The 17,152-nt window shown below is 44.7% G+C and overlaps 1 protein-coding gene across 1 annotated transcript; it reads right to left on the bottom strand.

Annotated features, from left to right (window-relative positions):
- Positions 1 to 7,398: 7,398 nt before the first annotated feature.
- Positions 7,399 to 9,081, bottom strand: LOC144782144 (syncollin-like). The gene has a single exon (XM_078661321.1). The coding sequence runs from the start codon at positions 9,041 to 9,043 to the stop codon at positions 8,642 to 8,644; it is 402 nt and encodes a 133-aa protein (XP_078517447.1). The 5' UTR covers positions 9,044 to 9,081; the 3' UTR covers positions 7,399 to 8,641.
- Between the last annotated feature and the right edge of the window lie 8,071 nt (positions 9,082 to 17,152).

Consider the following 17,152-nt stretch of genomic DNA (forward strand, 5'->3'; position numbering starts at 1 on the left):
TGGTGAGGCTTATTTACAAGCCCCTTAATGTACCTGCGCGTCACTTTTTGTTATGCATCGGCGTCGCAACCTGCTGCCCCGTATTTACAAGGACACCTAAAGCCACCCTGCATGGCTTTTCATGTCCTTGTAAATATGTCCCCTTTACATGCAACACTTCACGTAAAAGGAGTGTGCTATGGGTGTTGCTGTGGGTATTCCCACGCAACACCCATGGCTTTTGGCTCATTTCCAGCTTTTCGAGAAACCGTAAACTTGGAAATGGGTCAGAATGCTATGCCCCACCAGGGTAGGCATAGGGAGGCGCAACAAGGAGAAATGTTTCCATTTCTCCTAGTTTTTTTCCACTTTCTATGAGTGCTGCTTTCTGTACCACACATAGAATGAGGAAATCACCTCTTGTGATTGTCTATCCCTTCCTGCACATAAACAATCATTCAATGAAAATTATGCTTTGCAACTTCTATCTATGCTGCATTAAGCCATTTCAGATTGTTTATGTGAAGGAAGGGACATCTTCCTGCACATAAACAATCATTCCCCTCACCACAGGCACCCTTGCACCATGGTGCAAGGGTATCTGCATTGGTGCATGGCATCTAATTGTGCCCCAGCACAGGGAAGAGCAAAGGGATCCGTCATATCGTTGTAGATATGATGCATCCCTGTACTTCGGAATTAACGCAGCGCGGTGCCGGCAAATGGCCTGAGGCACCACGCAGCGTTAATTCTTTGTAAATAAGGCCCGGAATATTTACCTTACTGAATTGTATAGCTTTGGTGGTCAGTCTGCATTAAAAGTGGATATTACGTATGTTTGTGCTAAAAGTGAAACATCTATTGAGGAGATTAGCATTGTTATTTTAAAACTAAAAATGTCTCGTGCCCCTGGGATCTCAAATGCCATATTAAAGAAAAACTTAGCAAATTGGAATATCCTCTTAATGTCTACTTTCAATTTAATTTTTTGCTCTGGCACCATTCCCTCATCATGGGAAGGCACTATTTTACAAACCTTGTATAAACGTGGCTCCACATCAGAATCCAATAGTTATCACATGGTTACTTTAATTGGTGCAAATTGCAGCATTTTTTGTAAATTATTAGTAATGAGATTGACTCATAGGGCAGAACGCCCCTCTGATAAATCATCAAACTGGTTTTAAATCAGGTTGTTCAGCAATGGATAATATTGATGCTTTGAACAGTTTGGTAAAAAATACCTTTTCTACTAAAACAGAAACATATTTGCCTGTTTTATAGACTACTCAAACGCGTTTCATAAGGTAAATCGAAACATATTCTGGTCAAAACTGGCAGGTTGGGGGATTGATAATATTCTTTTGAACTTAATTATTCAGCTACGTTCGGATACATGGGTTCAGGTTAAATGAAGTGATAATAGAGGTTTGCCACCATGGATTAAAGCCACAAATGGTTTAAAACAAGGATGTATGTTGGCCCTTCTGCTATTTTCTTTATATCTTGCTGATCTCTATATAACACTAAATAGGGGGACGATGCACAATTGGGGCAGGGTAGTGTACTATATTTGGCCTATGCAGACAATTTTGTGTTGTTATCTTAAACCCAACTTGGTCTCCAAATAGCTCTTCAATGCCAGAGAATAGATTTGCAAGATTAAAATTGAGTAAATAACTTACAAATCAACTATGAGAAGACCAAGAGTATGTGTTTTGGGAAATCTAAAGGCTCCTTTACGTGGATGATAGATCTACGAAAAATTGATATTGTAAAAAGTTATGCTTATTTGGGTATAATTATACAGGACCCTCTACACTGGTCTCAGCAAACTGTGTATTTGAAAAATAAATGTACAAAATCAACAATGGTAATTAAACACATTGCTTCCAGATATGGAGGGGCTGCTATTCTTCCACAAAGATGTATGGTTCTATTATAGTAAAATCTGTTCCTCTCAGGACATTGGACAAAGGGCCAGATGTAGAAGCCCAAATACCGGCCGGTATTCAGGAATTGGCATGTAGGGGCCTTATTTTACCGATTCGGTAAATTTACCAAATCGGTAAATTTACCAAATCGGTAAATTTACCAAATCGGTAAAATACCTAATCGGTATTTTTACCGATTCGATAACTTCAAGATGTAGGTGGGACTCTTCTGAGTCCCAAAGGCCTTACAGATTCGGTATTTTACCACCCAATACAATTGGGTGGTAAAATACCGAATCCAGGTGTGCATGCACATGTGTGCATGCACACCTATGCCATGTGACAGACAGACATGCCCTTAGGGCATGTTTGTGTGCCACATGGCACACATGCCTGTATTTGGGGTGCTAGAGGGTGTCAAAATGACACCCCCTGCACCCTTGCTGGAATCGGTATTTACCGAATCTGTAAATACCGATTCGGTAATGCCCATTAATTCCTATGGGCTTCAATGCCCATAGGAATCATTGGGCATTACCGATTCGGTATTTACCGATTCTGAAATACCTACAAACCCCCCCCCCTCTATTTTACCACTTCTTAAATACCGAATCGGTATGATTCGGTATTTAAGAAGTGGTAAAATAAAATTACCTACATCTAGGCCATAATGTTTTACAATTGCGTGAGAAGGTCACTTAATCTTGGATATTCTTCACCCCACACTGGGCTTGATTTGATTTTAATTTGATTTGATTTTCATTTTATAGAGCATGACATTTACCTGAAGGCTTCATGGCGCTGAAGCTGACCGTGCAAAGCTAAATCCTGTCTATAAGCCCACCATAGAAAGAGAATGCTGCCTACAGCGCATAGAGCCAGGTTGCAAGAGCCTTTCTGAAAGGCAGCAGCTCTGAGATAGCTGTCAGAGTTTGCGGAAGAGAGTTCCGGAGTCTGCTTGCAGCAATCGAAAAGGCTCTATCTCCCCATCTTTTGTTTCAGGTCCTAGACACTGTGAGCAGGTTACAGTGTCCCGAGCGGAGGTTTCTACCTGGAATATGCCAGGGAAACATGTCTTTAATCCTTGCCAGGCTGGAGAGAAAAAGGCCTTATGCACCATACAAATATCTTTAAACATAATGTTCTTTCTGATGGGGAGTCCAGTGTAAGGCACCCAACCCCACAGCAGCCGATTAGCGACTGGGAATACCAAGAATCATTCTGGCAAACGCATTCTGTACTACCTGCAGTTTGTGCTGAGCGCGGATATTGGAGTCAAGATAGAGGGAGTTACAATAGTCCAATCTGGACATGACCAAGGCTAGTGCGACCTGCTTTCATGCTGGCAGGAGATAAAAAGGAACATTTTCCTAAGCATCCTCATGAGCCAGAAGCAGGTCGCCACCGTGCGATTAGCCTGGTCATTGAGTGTAAATTCAGTATCTAGGATTACCCCAAGATTTTTAGCCTTCTCAACTGGGATGGGTACCTAGAATGTCAGGCCACCAATTGCTATTCCAACTTGAGGAGTGCGGACCAAAGAGTATTAGAATGGAATTTGGTTAACCGTCTATTTAGTCCCTGAATAATATTAACGTGCTTAATTACTTCTGTGATTGTGTGTCTGCAAAAGAGAATTCTGTAAAACATTTCATTTGTTCTGAATTATCTTCAAAGTACTAGGTCGAAAAATGTGTTTTCAAACCACAATGCCTTGTTGACAAATTATAATCTCTCCTCCTTAACTGTTCTTGCTGATATGACGCTGATATGGAGAAATATTTGGGGCAAAAAAACAGCTGCTACGAGATTGATTCCTGTATACAAACAAGACAGGATTATTTACATGTATCAATTGACCCTTTTATGATTAAAATTGTTTCAAGGTTTCGTCTTTTATATATGTTTAACTCATCTAGTTTAAGAGAGCAAGGAACAAAACAATGAATCAGTTTTTGCTTTGTCGTCTGTGCCACTTAAAGAAAGAAAAAATATGACATGTTCTCTGAATTTGTCCTAAATTTCTATCGATACGGGAAAGATGTTTAAAACCGCTGTTTAGAGAGTACCGGCTGTGAACAATTAATGATGTCACTAGGGGCCATATGTATCAAGGAACCATTTTGCGATTCTGTAATAGCGATTTTTAAGAAATCGCTATTTCAGAATCGCAAAATGGTATGTATCAAGAAAAATGATTTTTTTTTGCGATTTCCTGATATTCCTTTATTGCGAATTCGCAAATTGCGAATTCGCAATTAAGGAATACTTTCCCATTCATTTCTATGGGCCTCCTGGCCCATAGGAATGAAGGGGAAATTTGCGAATCGCAGTTAGCTAATCGCTAATTGCGAATATTTTCAAGGGTGCAGGGGTGACTCAAGAACACCCTGCTACACCCCTGAAAATGACATGTGTGCACATATGGCGCATCACATGGCACCTTTTGATTTTTAAAAAAATGCTTTTTTAAAAGAATTCGCAACTTACAATTTGCGATTCCTTAATGGCATTTTGGCATGTTTTTTTCCTTGATACATTGCATTTAAGGAATCGCTAAATTTGCCATTCCTTAAATGCAATCGCAAAATAAGGAATGGCAAATTTAGCGATTCCTTATTTTGCACCATAATTTGTTTCATGCATACCATTTAGCGAAAATGGGTTCGCAAATGCCGGAATTCTGCGAATTTCGGCGTTTGCGAACCCATTTTGCCTTGATACATATGGCCCTAGGTTTTCTTTAATGGGGATGTTAGGAAAAACAATTGTTGTGCGATGAAATTTATTTCTCTCATGTCTGAACGTTTTAAACATTCAATGTAATCTATATTTATTAATCCTCTGATTTTTAAATGATGATCTTTTATAATTGGATATGGACTGTATTTTGCATTGTTATTCTAGATGATTTTAAGAAATCTTAACCATAAATTGTATACTACTACTACTCCTACTCTCCAACACTAAACTGAAACACTCATGATGTTTATTCCAAACTTCCAGGAATCCCTGGTGGGTGGAAATCTCAAAGACATAATTTCCTGTTTCTTATAGACTTCAACTGATGCAGGTTTACAAATGACAGAAAATTGAGCTCAGGGGGCTAATGCACCTACCTCAGTCATCTGTGTTGAATTCTTTTGGGGCCATGCAGGCTTTCATCTTCAGATGGTGATAAAAACGAGTACTGTCCCTGAGCATCCATTTTCCCAGTAGCTTACCCAGTGTGTCATGGGTCCCAGTGCAAGAAGGAAATTGACCCCTATGCTGCTGTTTGAAGTATAAAATACAGCAATAATCAGGGTCCAATGGGCCCATCCGGGCCCCTGTGCCGCTGTAGCAATGAAAGCTACGAGCCTGGGTTATTATCCGTCAAGTGCCAAGAAACCATCTTGTGGGAGAACGTATTCTCTCAAGTCGACAAAGCCACTTCAGAAAACTTTCACTCAATATTGAAAACCTGGAAATAGTTTGGCCGACTACACTATGATAGTGGTTCTGTTTGCCCTTCTGGTACCTGCGAATTTTGACCTCTGCCTACTAGAGTTGGGCGAGCCAACAAATTAACAGGGAGGGCTGAGCCAGAGCCGACCCTGGGGTCTGACTTGGCTCTTAGATCCCGTGCACGAGCTGATCCCTGAAACGATTTGCTATGTAAATCAAACCTCACGTAAAATATGATAAAGTCTCTTCAGAATTCAAAAAAGTGCATTCCATTGGAATATGGAAGCTTTGACACTAAGATGTTACATTCAAGTGATACTTTCTAAACATGCACCCTCAGTGAACTAAGAGGCAAGACAGTTGCTAAGTAAACACTGTATGTGGCCCAGATTTGTATAGAGCAACATTGTAATCTACTAAATCCCACACAATAGGGTTTTGTACAGCTAGTATTCCTAACTCACATATATTTGAATGATGTTAAATAGGCGACAATGAAGAAAAGAGAGTTTTGGTAAAATAAAAACACAATTTAAGCGATAAAGCTGCAATTTATCCAGGTTTTCTGCACAGCTACTAAATTATAATTTATGTGTCGTTCATATTTTATGCCAACGCTTTGTTTTAACTCTTTGTTCACTGCTCAGTAGTTTTATATAGCAAGACCGCGACCCGAAGATAGGCGAGTACCAATTACATTACATAAGGACACATTATTTTCATAGGCACAAGGAGATTTAGGACATGATTATGATCCATGGGACCGCCGAAACCGTGGTGGTGGTCTGCCTGCCAAACTACATGTACAGTAGTTAGACCGCCACTGGACCGCTTGCTACAGCCAGGATCTTTGATCCCGTGGTGGTGGTATGGCAGTCTGAGGAAGTAATATGCTGGCAGTGCCGCAGCTGCACCGCCAAGCATATTACAAATTTCCTCACTGTCCTCCTTTCCATGGCAGTAGGTAGGTAGGTAGGTAAGTATACTTGTAAAGCGCACTGTTACCCCATCTCGGGGTGTCCTGGCGCTGTATACCGCTGGGGAAGCCGTCCTGGCTTTCCCTGTAAGATGGTCCCTCCAGGGCACCTCCAAGGTGAAGCCAGGCATCCCCGGCGTTGATGGGGCCGTTGTGGAGATTAAGCAAGCTATTGCCCAGAGTTGCAGAGTTGGACCCATGGTTAGAGTAGGCACCTCGGCGAGAATTATCGAGTCCGCGGACATTGACCCAAGACCCTGCCGCGTCGGGAATTGTACTCTGGTCCCGGGCCGATCTCTGCTTCAGGGTCTGCCGCTTCTAACCACTGAGCCACACTTCTCCCAGTGAGCCCCCCATGAAAAGGGTGGCAGAGAGGAAGCTGAATGGGGCCCTACATGGGCCCCTCTTGACTCTGTGCATGGGGTTGCATGCAGGGGGGCACATGTTATCATTAGCCATGGGCTGTGTGGGGACCTCCTGAGGGAAAGGGGCTCCTGAAATGATTGCCCCCTGCGCCTCAGGGGATTGCGTTACACCCCTCTCTCTATAGGCACGTAATAAAAATGAGAACAACATTCAGACTGTCTCTCGCTACGTTAACCAAGACAAGAGCCTCCTATTGTCAGTGGCTGGGGAGGTGAGGACAGAGGTACAGCACTGCCAGAAGCGACAATGAATATAGTGAGCGTTCAGCATCTTCCATCATCCATGCATATTATGTCCGAGATATGCCTTGAAAAGGCAGGGACAGCTGCGGTATCTGGTACCTCTCCTCTGCTGAGAGCACCAGAGCCTCTTCGGTTTCACTCTTTGACTTTGTCTTCCCTTTCGACCAAAGCCCTAGCCCTACCTTTTAGTCATTGCTCCTCTGTTTTGAGCTATTGGCATACCCTTGCCTTGTCCCTGCCTCTCCTTTGATTCACTCCTTGTCTTCTTTTCCAAGGATTTCCCTCTGCACCCCCAAACTATCCCCAGGCACAGCTCTTTCAATTCCTTTCTAAACACTCTTCCTCCACCACACATTTCCATTCAATGTGATCAGACATGACACTGAGCAGCTGGTCATAAGAACTGGAGCTTTATTGCAGAACATTAAAGGGGGACATACGGGGATTGGTTCACTTCTGACTGGCACCTGAGCCTAGCAGGGCAACACAAAGCGAGGAAAGGCAGATACAGAGCTAAAGTAAATGGCTAGAGACCAGGATAAGCATGCAGGGAGCCATGACATATGGACATCACTTCAAGACAGAGAGACAGATTCAGTGCCAGTCCTGAGGGACACAGAGACAGGACAGGTGGATGACACGTGGTGCTTACACATGGGTAGCCATTGGTTTCAGAACAACAGGTGTATGCTATGTCTGTCTTTTTTCTACCTGGACTCCAGTCTTTTGTAAAAGGCTTGCAAAGAGGGACCCTCATCCTTGGGCAAGATGGCTGCCTCATGATCGTATGAAGATCCAGGTACATGGACTTTCTGTCTTTGAGGCTGGACGGTGCTTCACAGTGATATGAAGGCTGTAGTAGGGCAGGGTGTTGCCTCATGATGAACAGAAGGCTTGGAAGAATATAGTCCAGGATGGTCTTGCCCTACGGTCAGTTGACTTGAAAGGATGGCCTCCAGATCTCCTCGGCAGGAACATGCCTCAGTCAGTAGGAAGACTTGGCAGCGAGGACTCTAAAAAGGATAGTGCTTCACAATGAGCCGAAGGCTTGGTAGGAGGGTACCTGCTTGTTAAATGTTCCCTTCAAACATGTAAGATGAAGACTTTTTGGAAGTCTGTTCCTCATAGAGTTTGGTTTTGAGTTCTTGAGGATTTGAACACACTTTGCCTTAGTTTCCTGCCTGTTACCACACCACCTCCTCTGAATTTAAGCTAACCCTTTTTCCTTATAAGGGTTTTCTTGGTAATGCACCATGTTTATTGTAGTTGCTGCAGGATCTGAGGCTCCTCTATGGCCATGCTCTTGTAAGCCTTATTTAGTTGCCCTTTCTAAGTTAGTGACCCTCCAGCCCTCTGCAGCTCTTGCATGTTGGTTCACCTGCTGTTCTATTGGGGTCTTGCATGTGCTGCCACTTCTTATTCTATAGTTGATGAGTTTGGTGTATCTGTTGCAGAATCTGATGCAGCCATTGTTCTCTGCAGTTCTGCTGGTTGTCAACGTTATGTTTTTGGTAGTTTTGGGATTTTGGTGTACCTCACGTTCTCTGTGGTGCCTGTAAGAGTTGTTGCTCATGGTGTCTGTTGTCACTGTAGCCCTTAACAGTTTCTGCATGCGTTACGTCCCCCATGTTCTGCCTCTAGTTGCACTTGCAGTAGTAGGATGAAATTGCGTTGTCCCAGTTCCCGAAGAGACCATTCTTGACCTCCTTCAGGCGTTTTTGAATGCCACTGGTGAAGCGGCGTGTGTTGCCCTCCTTAGCCTTTCTGGACCAGACGGTGAGCTCGCAGCGCGGTGCTACCACCAGGGATGAAATGCGATTGTTCCACCCCAGAGGTATGTAGGGCATGTCATCATCAGGACGGGCGTCAAGGTATTCACCACCGCAGCACTGGTCATAGTAGGGACTGCTGTCTTCAAACATGCGGGCGCAGACCTTCACCCCTTCAGCATCCTTAATATCTGCTGGGTTTGGGCACTGGGCAGAGGCCAGGGCCAGGAACAGGGGCAGCAGAAGCACAGTGAGCTGAGCAGGCTTCATATTTGCTTTGGAGTGGAGGAGCAGAAACGGACGATTGATGGTAGAGAATGCCCACATATATATATACTCCCCTCAGACAGGCAGAAGGTGTACACCCTGAAGTTGGGAGTGACTGCATTATTAAAGACCACTTTCCTGGACCAAACCCAACCTGGATTAGGCATATGGTGTTCTTGTGTTATCTTTTTCAAAAGGATGGAGAAAAGCCATGAGATATGCGATGGGAACAATCCCAGAAGGTGTTCAAGTACAGAAGGCAGAGAGACCGAGGGTTCGCAGAGTGACACTTGGGGAGGTGAGGACTGCAGGTGGTTCAGGGAATGCAGGAGTCGAGTGAGGTCAGAGAATGTTCAAAAGGATACAGGAGTGGAGTGAGGCCAGACTGTATTCAAAAGAATATTGAAGCGAAGTGGGGCCAGAGTGTGTCCAACACGATACAGGCAGTGCTAAATTTGTAACAAATATAAGTGCCAGGGCCACCATAAGGGGACAACCGTAGCTTGCACCACACATTGCCACTGCCATCACTTCAGATGACAGTATCTACACAATTACTAACCATCACACTAATACAAGTGTGACAGTTCAGACCGTTCAAGGCTCCCGAAACTGTAAGAATGGTTTGGGTGTCTGGTTTTAGTTGTTTTTTTAAGTGTATTGAATTAACAAACAACTTTTGTTCTGCTTATCTCTAATTTACATAAAGAGCGCCACCATGTGGCAGCTGTTATGAGTGCAGGTGTTGACAATTGAGTGTAGGTGCTGAGCTACGGAAACCACAGGCTCAAATTAAGCACTGGACAGCCGCGGACGGCAGCGGGAGTAAATGCAGGGCGGTGACGTGGGGAGGGGGAGGGGCAGGGCGGGGGGTAGTAATGTATGGATTACGGAGTTTTACAGGTAAGTAAACATTTAAATACATAAAACAAATTTCGTTGATTACACTGCATCCCAATATGCGATGTAGTGCGCGCAACGAAATTCGTTTTATTTATTTAAATGTTTACTTACCTGTAAAACTCCGTAATCCATACATTACTACCCCCCACCCTGCCCCTCCCCCTCCCCACATCACCGCCCTGCATTTACTCCCACTGCCGGCCGCAGCTGGCACTGGATACAGGAGTAGGACGAGGGCCTTAGGTGTTCAAAGCAATTAAAATGGGAATCGAAGCCGGGAGTATTCAAAGGTTCGCATAAGTGGATTGAGCTCAGAGGGAGTTCAATATGCTACAGGAGTTTAGTGAGGTCAGAAGGTGTTAAAGGGACACTGGAGTGGAGTTAGAACAGAGGGTGTTCAAGGGGATGAAGGAGTTTAGTGAGTTCAGAGGGCGTTAAAGGGGATACAAGAGTGAAGTGAGGCCAGAGGGTGTTTAACAGGATGTAGGAGTGAAGTGAGGCCAGAGGGTGTTCAAGGGGATACTGGAGTGAAGTGAGGCCAGAGGGTGTTCAAGAGGATGCAGGAGTGAAGTGAGTCCAGAGGGTGTTCAACGGTATACTGGAGTGAAGTGAGGTCAGAGGGTGTTCAAGGGGATACTGGAGTGAGGTCAGAGGGTATTCATGGGGATACAAGAGTGGAGTGAAGTCAGAGGGTGTTTAAGGAGATACAAGAGTGAAGTGAGGCCAGAGGGTGTTCGAGAGGATGCAGGAGTGAAGTGAGGTCAGAGGGTGTTAAAGGGGATACAAGAGTGAAATGAGGCCCGAGGGTGTTCCAGAGGATTCTGGGGTGAAGTGAGGTCAGAGGGTGTTAAAGGTGATGCATGAGTGAAGTGAGGCCCAAGGGTGTTCAAGGGGATACTGGAGTAGAGTGAGGTGAGAGGGTGTTCATGGGGATACAAGAGTGGAGTGAAGTCAGAGGCTGTTAAAGGAGATACAAGAGTGGAGTGAGGTCAGAGGGTGTTAAAGGGGACAGTGGAGTGAAGTGAGGTCAGAGGGTATTCAATGGTATGCAGGAAGAAGGGAGGCCATGGTCTATTCAAATTGATACAGTTCTGTGTAAAACCAGGGCCTGGGGATTCACAGAGAGATATAGGTGGGAAGTGAGCCTGGGGGCTCCTCTTTATTAATTTATTCACTTTAAATGTATTTCTTTCTAAGGTTAAACATTTTTGTTTCGAACAAACCAGGACCACAACGATGTCTGTACATTGAAGCAGTGATTCCAGTGACTAGATAGAATGCAACCACCGTGAGGCAGGTTTCACAGTTATAACACAGTATCTACAATAGAATTAACAATGAATACAGTTAGGTCACAGCTTTGCAGAAGACCATGCCTGAGACTGGGGAACTGAGACCAGCTCTCATTCCCATGACCAGACTGAAGCCTGGAGAAGCACTGTCAGTCCACCCATAAGAGGTCGATGTAGGACACGGAAGTAACAGAGGATTAACTTATTAGACCTCAGTCAATGGAGGACTCTACAGGATATCAGAAAAGGAAGCGATGGAGAGGAAAGGAGAGTGTGACGCAAGCAGTGACGCTTCAATGAATAGAGAATGGGATGAGGCAGAAACACTGTCAGAGGGTGAATTGATCCATCACGTGGATTTAAGGGAAGAGGCTGGTATGGAACAGAGCGCCCAACCCGTGGCTACTTGGTGTAAAAATGCTAACAGCTAAGCCAAAAGTTATTGATTTTGGTGTGTCCACTCCACTGTCTCCTAGGAGAACTCCAGACATTGCAGCTAGATCCCAGATGATCACACAAGAGGGAAGATAGAGAGAAGGTGAGGAAAGCCATGATCAGCTGTCAGGCAGTTAAGTCACGAAACCCCATGGAAGGCCAGAACGTGGGTATAGGATCAGGACTCCAGCCCTCTTGGATTGTCAGCAGCTTGTTGATGACAGAAATTACTCACCTGGTGATCCACTAGCTAGTGCCCACCTACACAAGGACAGCTCCTGTTCTGCCAGCTTGAGCCAATGGCAGAGCTCTCTGCGGGCATCCAATGAGATAAAGGACAGGCTGGAGGGTGGCACTGAGGATATCATTAGATAGTGCTTTATGCCACCCTAAGGTCTCTTCTAAGAGCTGATGGGGGAAGATGGAAAGGATGGGACGTGAGAGAGGACAGCAGAAGACAGGACAGGGAGGTACAGCCAAAACCGGCAGCTGTTTCCTAGGTCAGGGCGAGCCTTGACCTGTGTCTGTCAAGTCCTGCCATCAGGATCGTGACTCTCCTGTCGCGACAAAGGATCAGCCAGTGAGCAGAGGAATGTGCACTCGTGAGAGACGGAGCGTGGGGCAGCCATTAAACTAGATTTGCTTTCCTTCTCTCACTGCTCTCATCCTTCTCTGCCTCAGACTGCCTCATGTTGGAGCTCGGTGTCAGCAGGGCAGAGGGCTGTAAACAGCAGTTGCCTGTCTCCTGACGCCTGCTGAGGCATAAGAATGCTTGTTTGCTGTCACTGGGCACTCAGCCTCCTGCTTCCATCACCAGCTCCCGCTGCCTGCAACAGAGTCACAGAGTGTGAAGTGGGCTCTGGGGGGACACACTGGGACATGCAGGGCACTAGGAGGTGAGTGAGGAGGGAGAGCGGGTCTCTACCTGAGTGTTTGTGTGTGGAAATGTGTACAGGTGTGTGAGTGACTGTGCTGTGTGTTTTGTGTGCCTGTTTCTATGGCTTTGCAATGGGAAGCAAGCAGGGGCAGCTGAAAAATTCTTGGTCCCTGAAGTTCACAATTCACCAGGTGCCCCTACTCACAGGGCAGTGCACTGTGGGGCAGCAGCTGTTTGTGGTTCATTTCACAAAGACATATCAGAGTACGTGAAAGAGGACTACTGTATTACTGTTCTGGGTACTCATAAATGCCTTTGTTTGAATGGTTTGAATGTAGACGAATGTGAAACGTGACAAAAGAGGTGCTTAAAAAATGACAGCCAGAAAATTAAAATGCCCCCCCTTACTCTGACCTAACACTTTTGATGGCACCAAGCAGGCCAAACAAGTAAGCCTACCCCTCCCTAGAAGAGCTCTCATGTGTCTTCCGCTCAAATATATCCATTCATCCTTTCACCCCTCAATGCCCCAGCTGATACTCACTATTTCAGCTCAATATTCTGTCATCTATTCATTATTTCATTCATCATTTAATCTCTCCCTATTTCATCATCCATCCATCCACTCTGACTATCGGTCCGTCCGTCCATCCATCCATCCATCCATCTCTATACCCAACCACTCTGCCATCCATCCTTCCATCTATTCAACCTGCATTCATCCACTCATCCATTCACTCTGCCATCCACCCTTCAACCATCCATCATCCACTCTGCCATCCATCCATCCATCCATCACTCTGTTCATGTAAATGTAAATGTAAATGTAAATGTACAGGAATTTATATAGCGCAAATCACCAAGCGGTTTCTAAGCGCTTGCTTAGGGAACTCGTCCTGGTATTCCCCTGTGAGATAACCCCGGCAGGGTATCCGCAAGGTGAAAGCCAGGCATCCCGCCGCGAGGGGCCGTTGTGGAGATTAAGCAAGCTATTGCCCAGAGTCGCAGAGTGTGAACCCGTGAATCGAGTAGGCACCGGAGCGAGAATTGTCGAGTCCATGGACATTTTAGGGCTCAAGACCCCGCCGAGCCGGGAATTGAACCCTGGTCCCGGGCTGACCTCTGCTTCCAGGTCTGCCTCCTCTAACCAGTGAGCCACACTTCTCCATCCATCAGTCTATCCGTCCACCCGCCTGTCCATCCATACATGCATCCATCGTGCCATCTATCCTGTCATCCATCCATCCACCCATCCATTCATCTATCTATCCATTCACTCCGCTGTCCAACCACCAATTCTGCCATCTGTCCCTCTGGTCATCCATCCATCTATCCGTCTGCCCGTCCAGCCATACATCCATCCATCTATCCTGCCATCCATCCTATCATCCATCCATCCACCCATCCATCTATCTATCCATCCATTCACTCTACTGCCCATCCACCAATTCTGCCATCCATTCATCCATCCATCCATCCATCCATCCTCTATGCCATGCACCCATCCATCCATTTGTTCATCCACTCTACCATCCATGCACTCTTTTTATACACTCATCCATTGATTTGCTTCACTGTCCTTTTAACTGTCCATCCAACCTTCCATCCATCCATCCATCCCTCTATTCTGCAATCCTTTCACCTATCCATTCACTCACTCATCCAATCCTCCATCCCTTTACCCTGCCATCCGTTCACCTGTCCATCCTCTTATCCATTGACTCATCTTTTTACCCACTCATCCATCTACCCACCTAGTCATCCACCCAATCATTCACCCCTCTTCCATACATCCTTTCACCCTTCCTTCCATTCAATATTCCTTCCATACTCTATTTACCCATCTTCCGTTCTACCTGGCTCCTGCTTACTCTTCTATTGATGCTGTATTCCTTCATAGCAGTATTTTTCAGCTCTTATCTTCTGAGTTGCAGACAGAAGAAGGGGCCCATAAAGAACCCCCCCCCCCCACTGAAGCTGCTGAAGCTGAGGATTCACAAAGCCCCTAATCACCAACACTGAAACATTCATTTTGAGTTAGTTTATAGATTATGTGGAGAATTCACATTGGCAACTATAAATATGTGAACCTGTACTCCTGTAGTAACACGTCATATTCTCACGTATACTTTGTGATTTTGCCCCATGGTGCATGACTGGCTGATAAAGGGAGGTACTAAAATGAGGCAACACAACCAGAGATGCAGGGGGGACAGGAAAGAGATAGAGGTAGAAGTGAAAAGGGTGAAACTGAGAGACCAATGTTGACTATTCGAAATTGGGGCTGTCAAGTGGCATTTAAGTGACATGTTAGCATACAAAAATGATAGGCATGTTTCACTTATGAAGACAGAAGAGCAGAACACGGCCAGAGATGGCCAAAGATGCTGCAGATTTGTGTTAGAACCCCCTAGGGTCAAACACTTTTTTTGCCCCTCACATTTAAAAGGTTAGTAAATAAAGATTTTAATTTAAATGCATTCATTACAGAGATCTCCCATTGCTAAATCAAGGAAAGTGGGTAATACTCACAATGTGCAGATGAGTGGTAAGAATTGCCTGCTGGCCCAGTTCCAGGGTTACAAATCATTAAACCCTGGAAGAATTGTAAAAGTACCACTGGATCTCAGATTGAAGACTGAATCCAACTCCTAGCATGAAATGCCATTTGCCTTAAAGACTGTGGGGATAAGCACACTGAGAAGTATTTACTTGATGTTGACGTCCTCTTAATGCAGGGGACATGAGCGTTTGACACTCAAAAGTGAATACTTACAAGGCCCCAGCGCAATGGAATGTCCCTTCTTTTGACGCTCCAGTGGCGCACAATGCTCAGTCATATTTACAAAACCACGCAAAGCCACCCTGCGTGGCTTTTCAGGGCCTTGGAAATATGGCTCCACATTCACGCATTATTCTGCGTGAACGGGGCTTTCCATGGGCGTTGCTGTGGGTGTTCCCATGCAACACCTATGGATTCTGACGCATTCCCAGATTTACAAGGTTTCCTAAACCTGTGAATGCTTCACATTCTAATGCGTCTCCATGGGAGGCGTTAAACTTAAAGTCCCTGCAATGGAAGCACCCTTGCACCATGGTGTTGTAAATATGAAGTATCCCTGCACTTTCCTAATGACGCAGCTCGGCGCAGCAAGATGGCTTGGAGCAACGCGCTGCGTGATTTTCTAGTAAATATACCCCTTTCTCTCACCAGCTTTGTAGTTATGGGTGTACAAAACAGACATGAAGAGCAGGTTGATGGAAGGAAAACCTACTTTTGTTTCTACCATGTTAGATTGAGCACCTAAAGAGTTGGTACAATAAAATGTGGTATCCCGCCTTTATCTTTCTATAGAAACTTTGGCATACGAGCAGTTGATAGAGACAAGCATTGACAAAATCAATGTCTAGCTAGCACGTAGAGTCCTGACTACATAAATTTTTTTTTTTTTTAAAAAGGTTTCAACCTTTAAAAATATTTAAATGTGTGATGATTTCGTTTAATTTGAATTGTAAAATAATCTCTCATATATCGCAATGAAAGCACTCCATAGTAGGTGTAGTGATACTCAAAACTTCCAATAGCAGAAGGTGAGAGAGTAGTACTCCTCTAATAGAAGTCAAATTCCTCCCTGTGTATTTTGAAGAACTGGTAACAGGTCTTTCAGACTGCTGTGCTGCTACGCCATACCCAATAATCAGAGACGTTTTAAGGCAGGGGCAAAGTGGTCTCTGGCCCAGGGCCACAGCCTTTCTGGGGGCCCCCAGATAGAGCCAGGTCTGTTCTGCAGAGAGTTGCCATGATGACCTTGAATAATTATGAAACAGATTGTTTTGAATACCAGTTTCCTTTAATTTATTTTTAAAGAGGGTGAGGGGTGAGAGTCTGTTAAAGACATTTTGCAGAGAAATATTGTGTTTGTTTTTCATGCATCATCCATGAAAAAGGTTTCTTTTAGATCGCAATAGGACCAAACATATGAGAAATTGGAGTGTGCCAGATAATTTGCAGTAATATTAGTGAACGGCTCATTTGTTACAATATTGAAAACACACATCACTGTCCCTGAATATTAGATATAAAAGCATTTAGAATTTGGGCAATTGTACCTGTATGCTGTCAGTGGCCTGGCCAAAGAGGGTATGAAAGAACTGAAATTGAGTCAAATTCAACCCTGTTCTGAAAAATGGCCCTCAAAATAGGTTGGCCCAGGGTCCCCAACATCCTTAAGATGTCCCTTCCAATAATCAAGCTTATTCCACCAGCAAAGGCCAATTGTGACGAATACCTTCTGAAATTGCATGTGAAAGTACTCATTTGCTTCACCAAAGGTACAAAGGATTACGGGGCTTATTATCAACAAATAGCGATATTTATCGCTAAGTAGGGTTAGCAGCAATTTTTTTATCGCGCGCATCACCGGATTTTATCTCTGAGATAACTTGCTATTAGCAACGTTTATCTCAAAAGCAATAAAATTTCCGGCGATAGCGGCGAAATCTGTGAATATCGCTGAGAATACAGGGAAATTCACGCATTATCGCTAACAGGGTCTTAGCCATTATATCCACCTCCCATTGGATATAATGGCTACGAACTGGTCT

This window comes from Lissotriton helveticus, chromosome 9 (assembly GCF_964261635.1).
Source record: "Lissotriton helveticus chromosome 9, aLisHel1.1, whole genome shotgun sequence".
In the NCBI taxonomy this organism is placed as follows: Eukaryota; Metazoa; Chordata; class Amphibia; order Caudata; family Salamandridae; genus Lissotriton; species Lissotriton helveticus.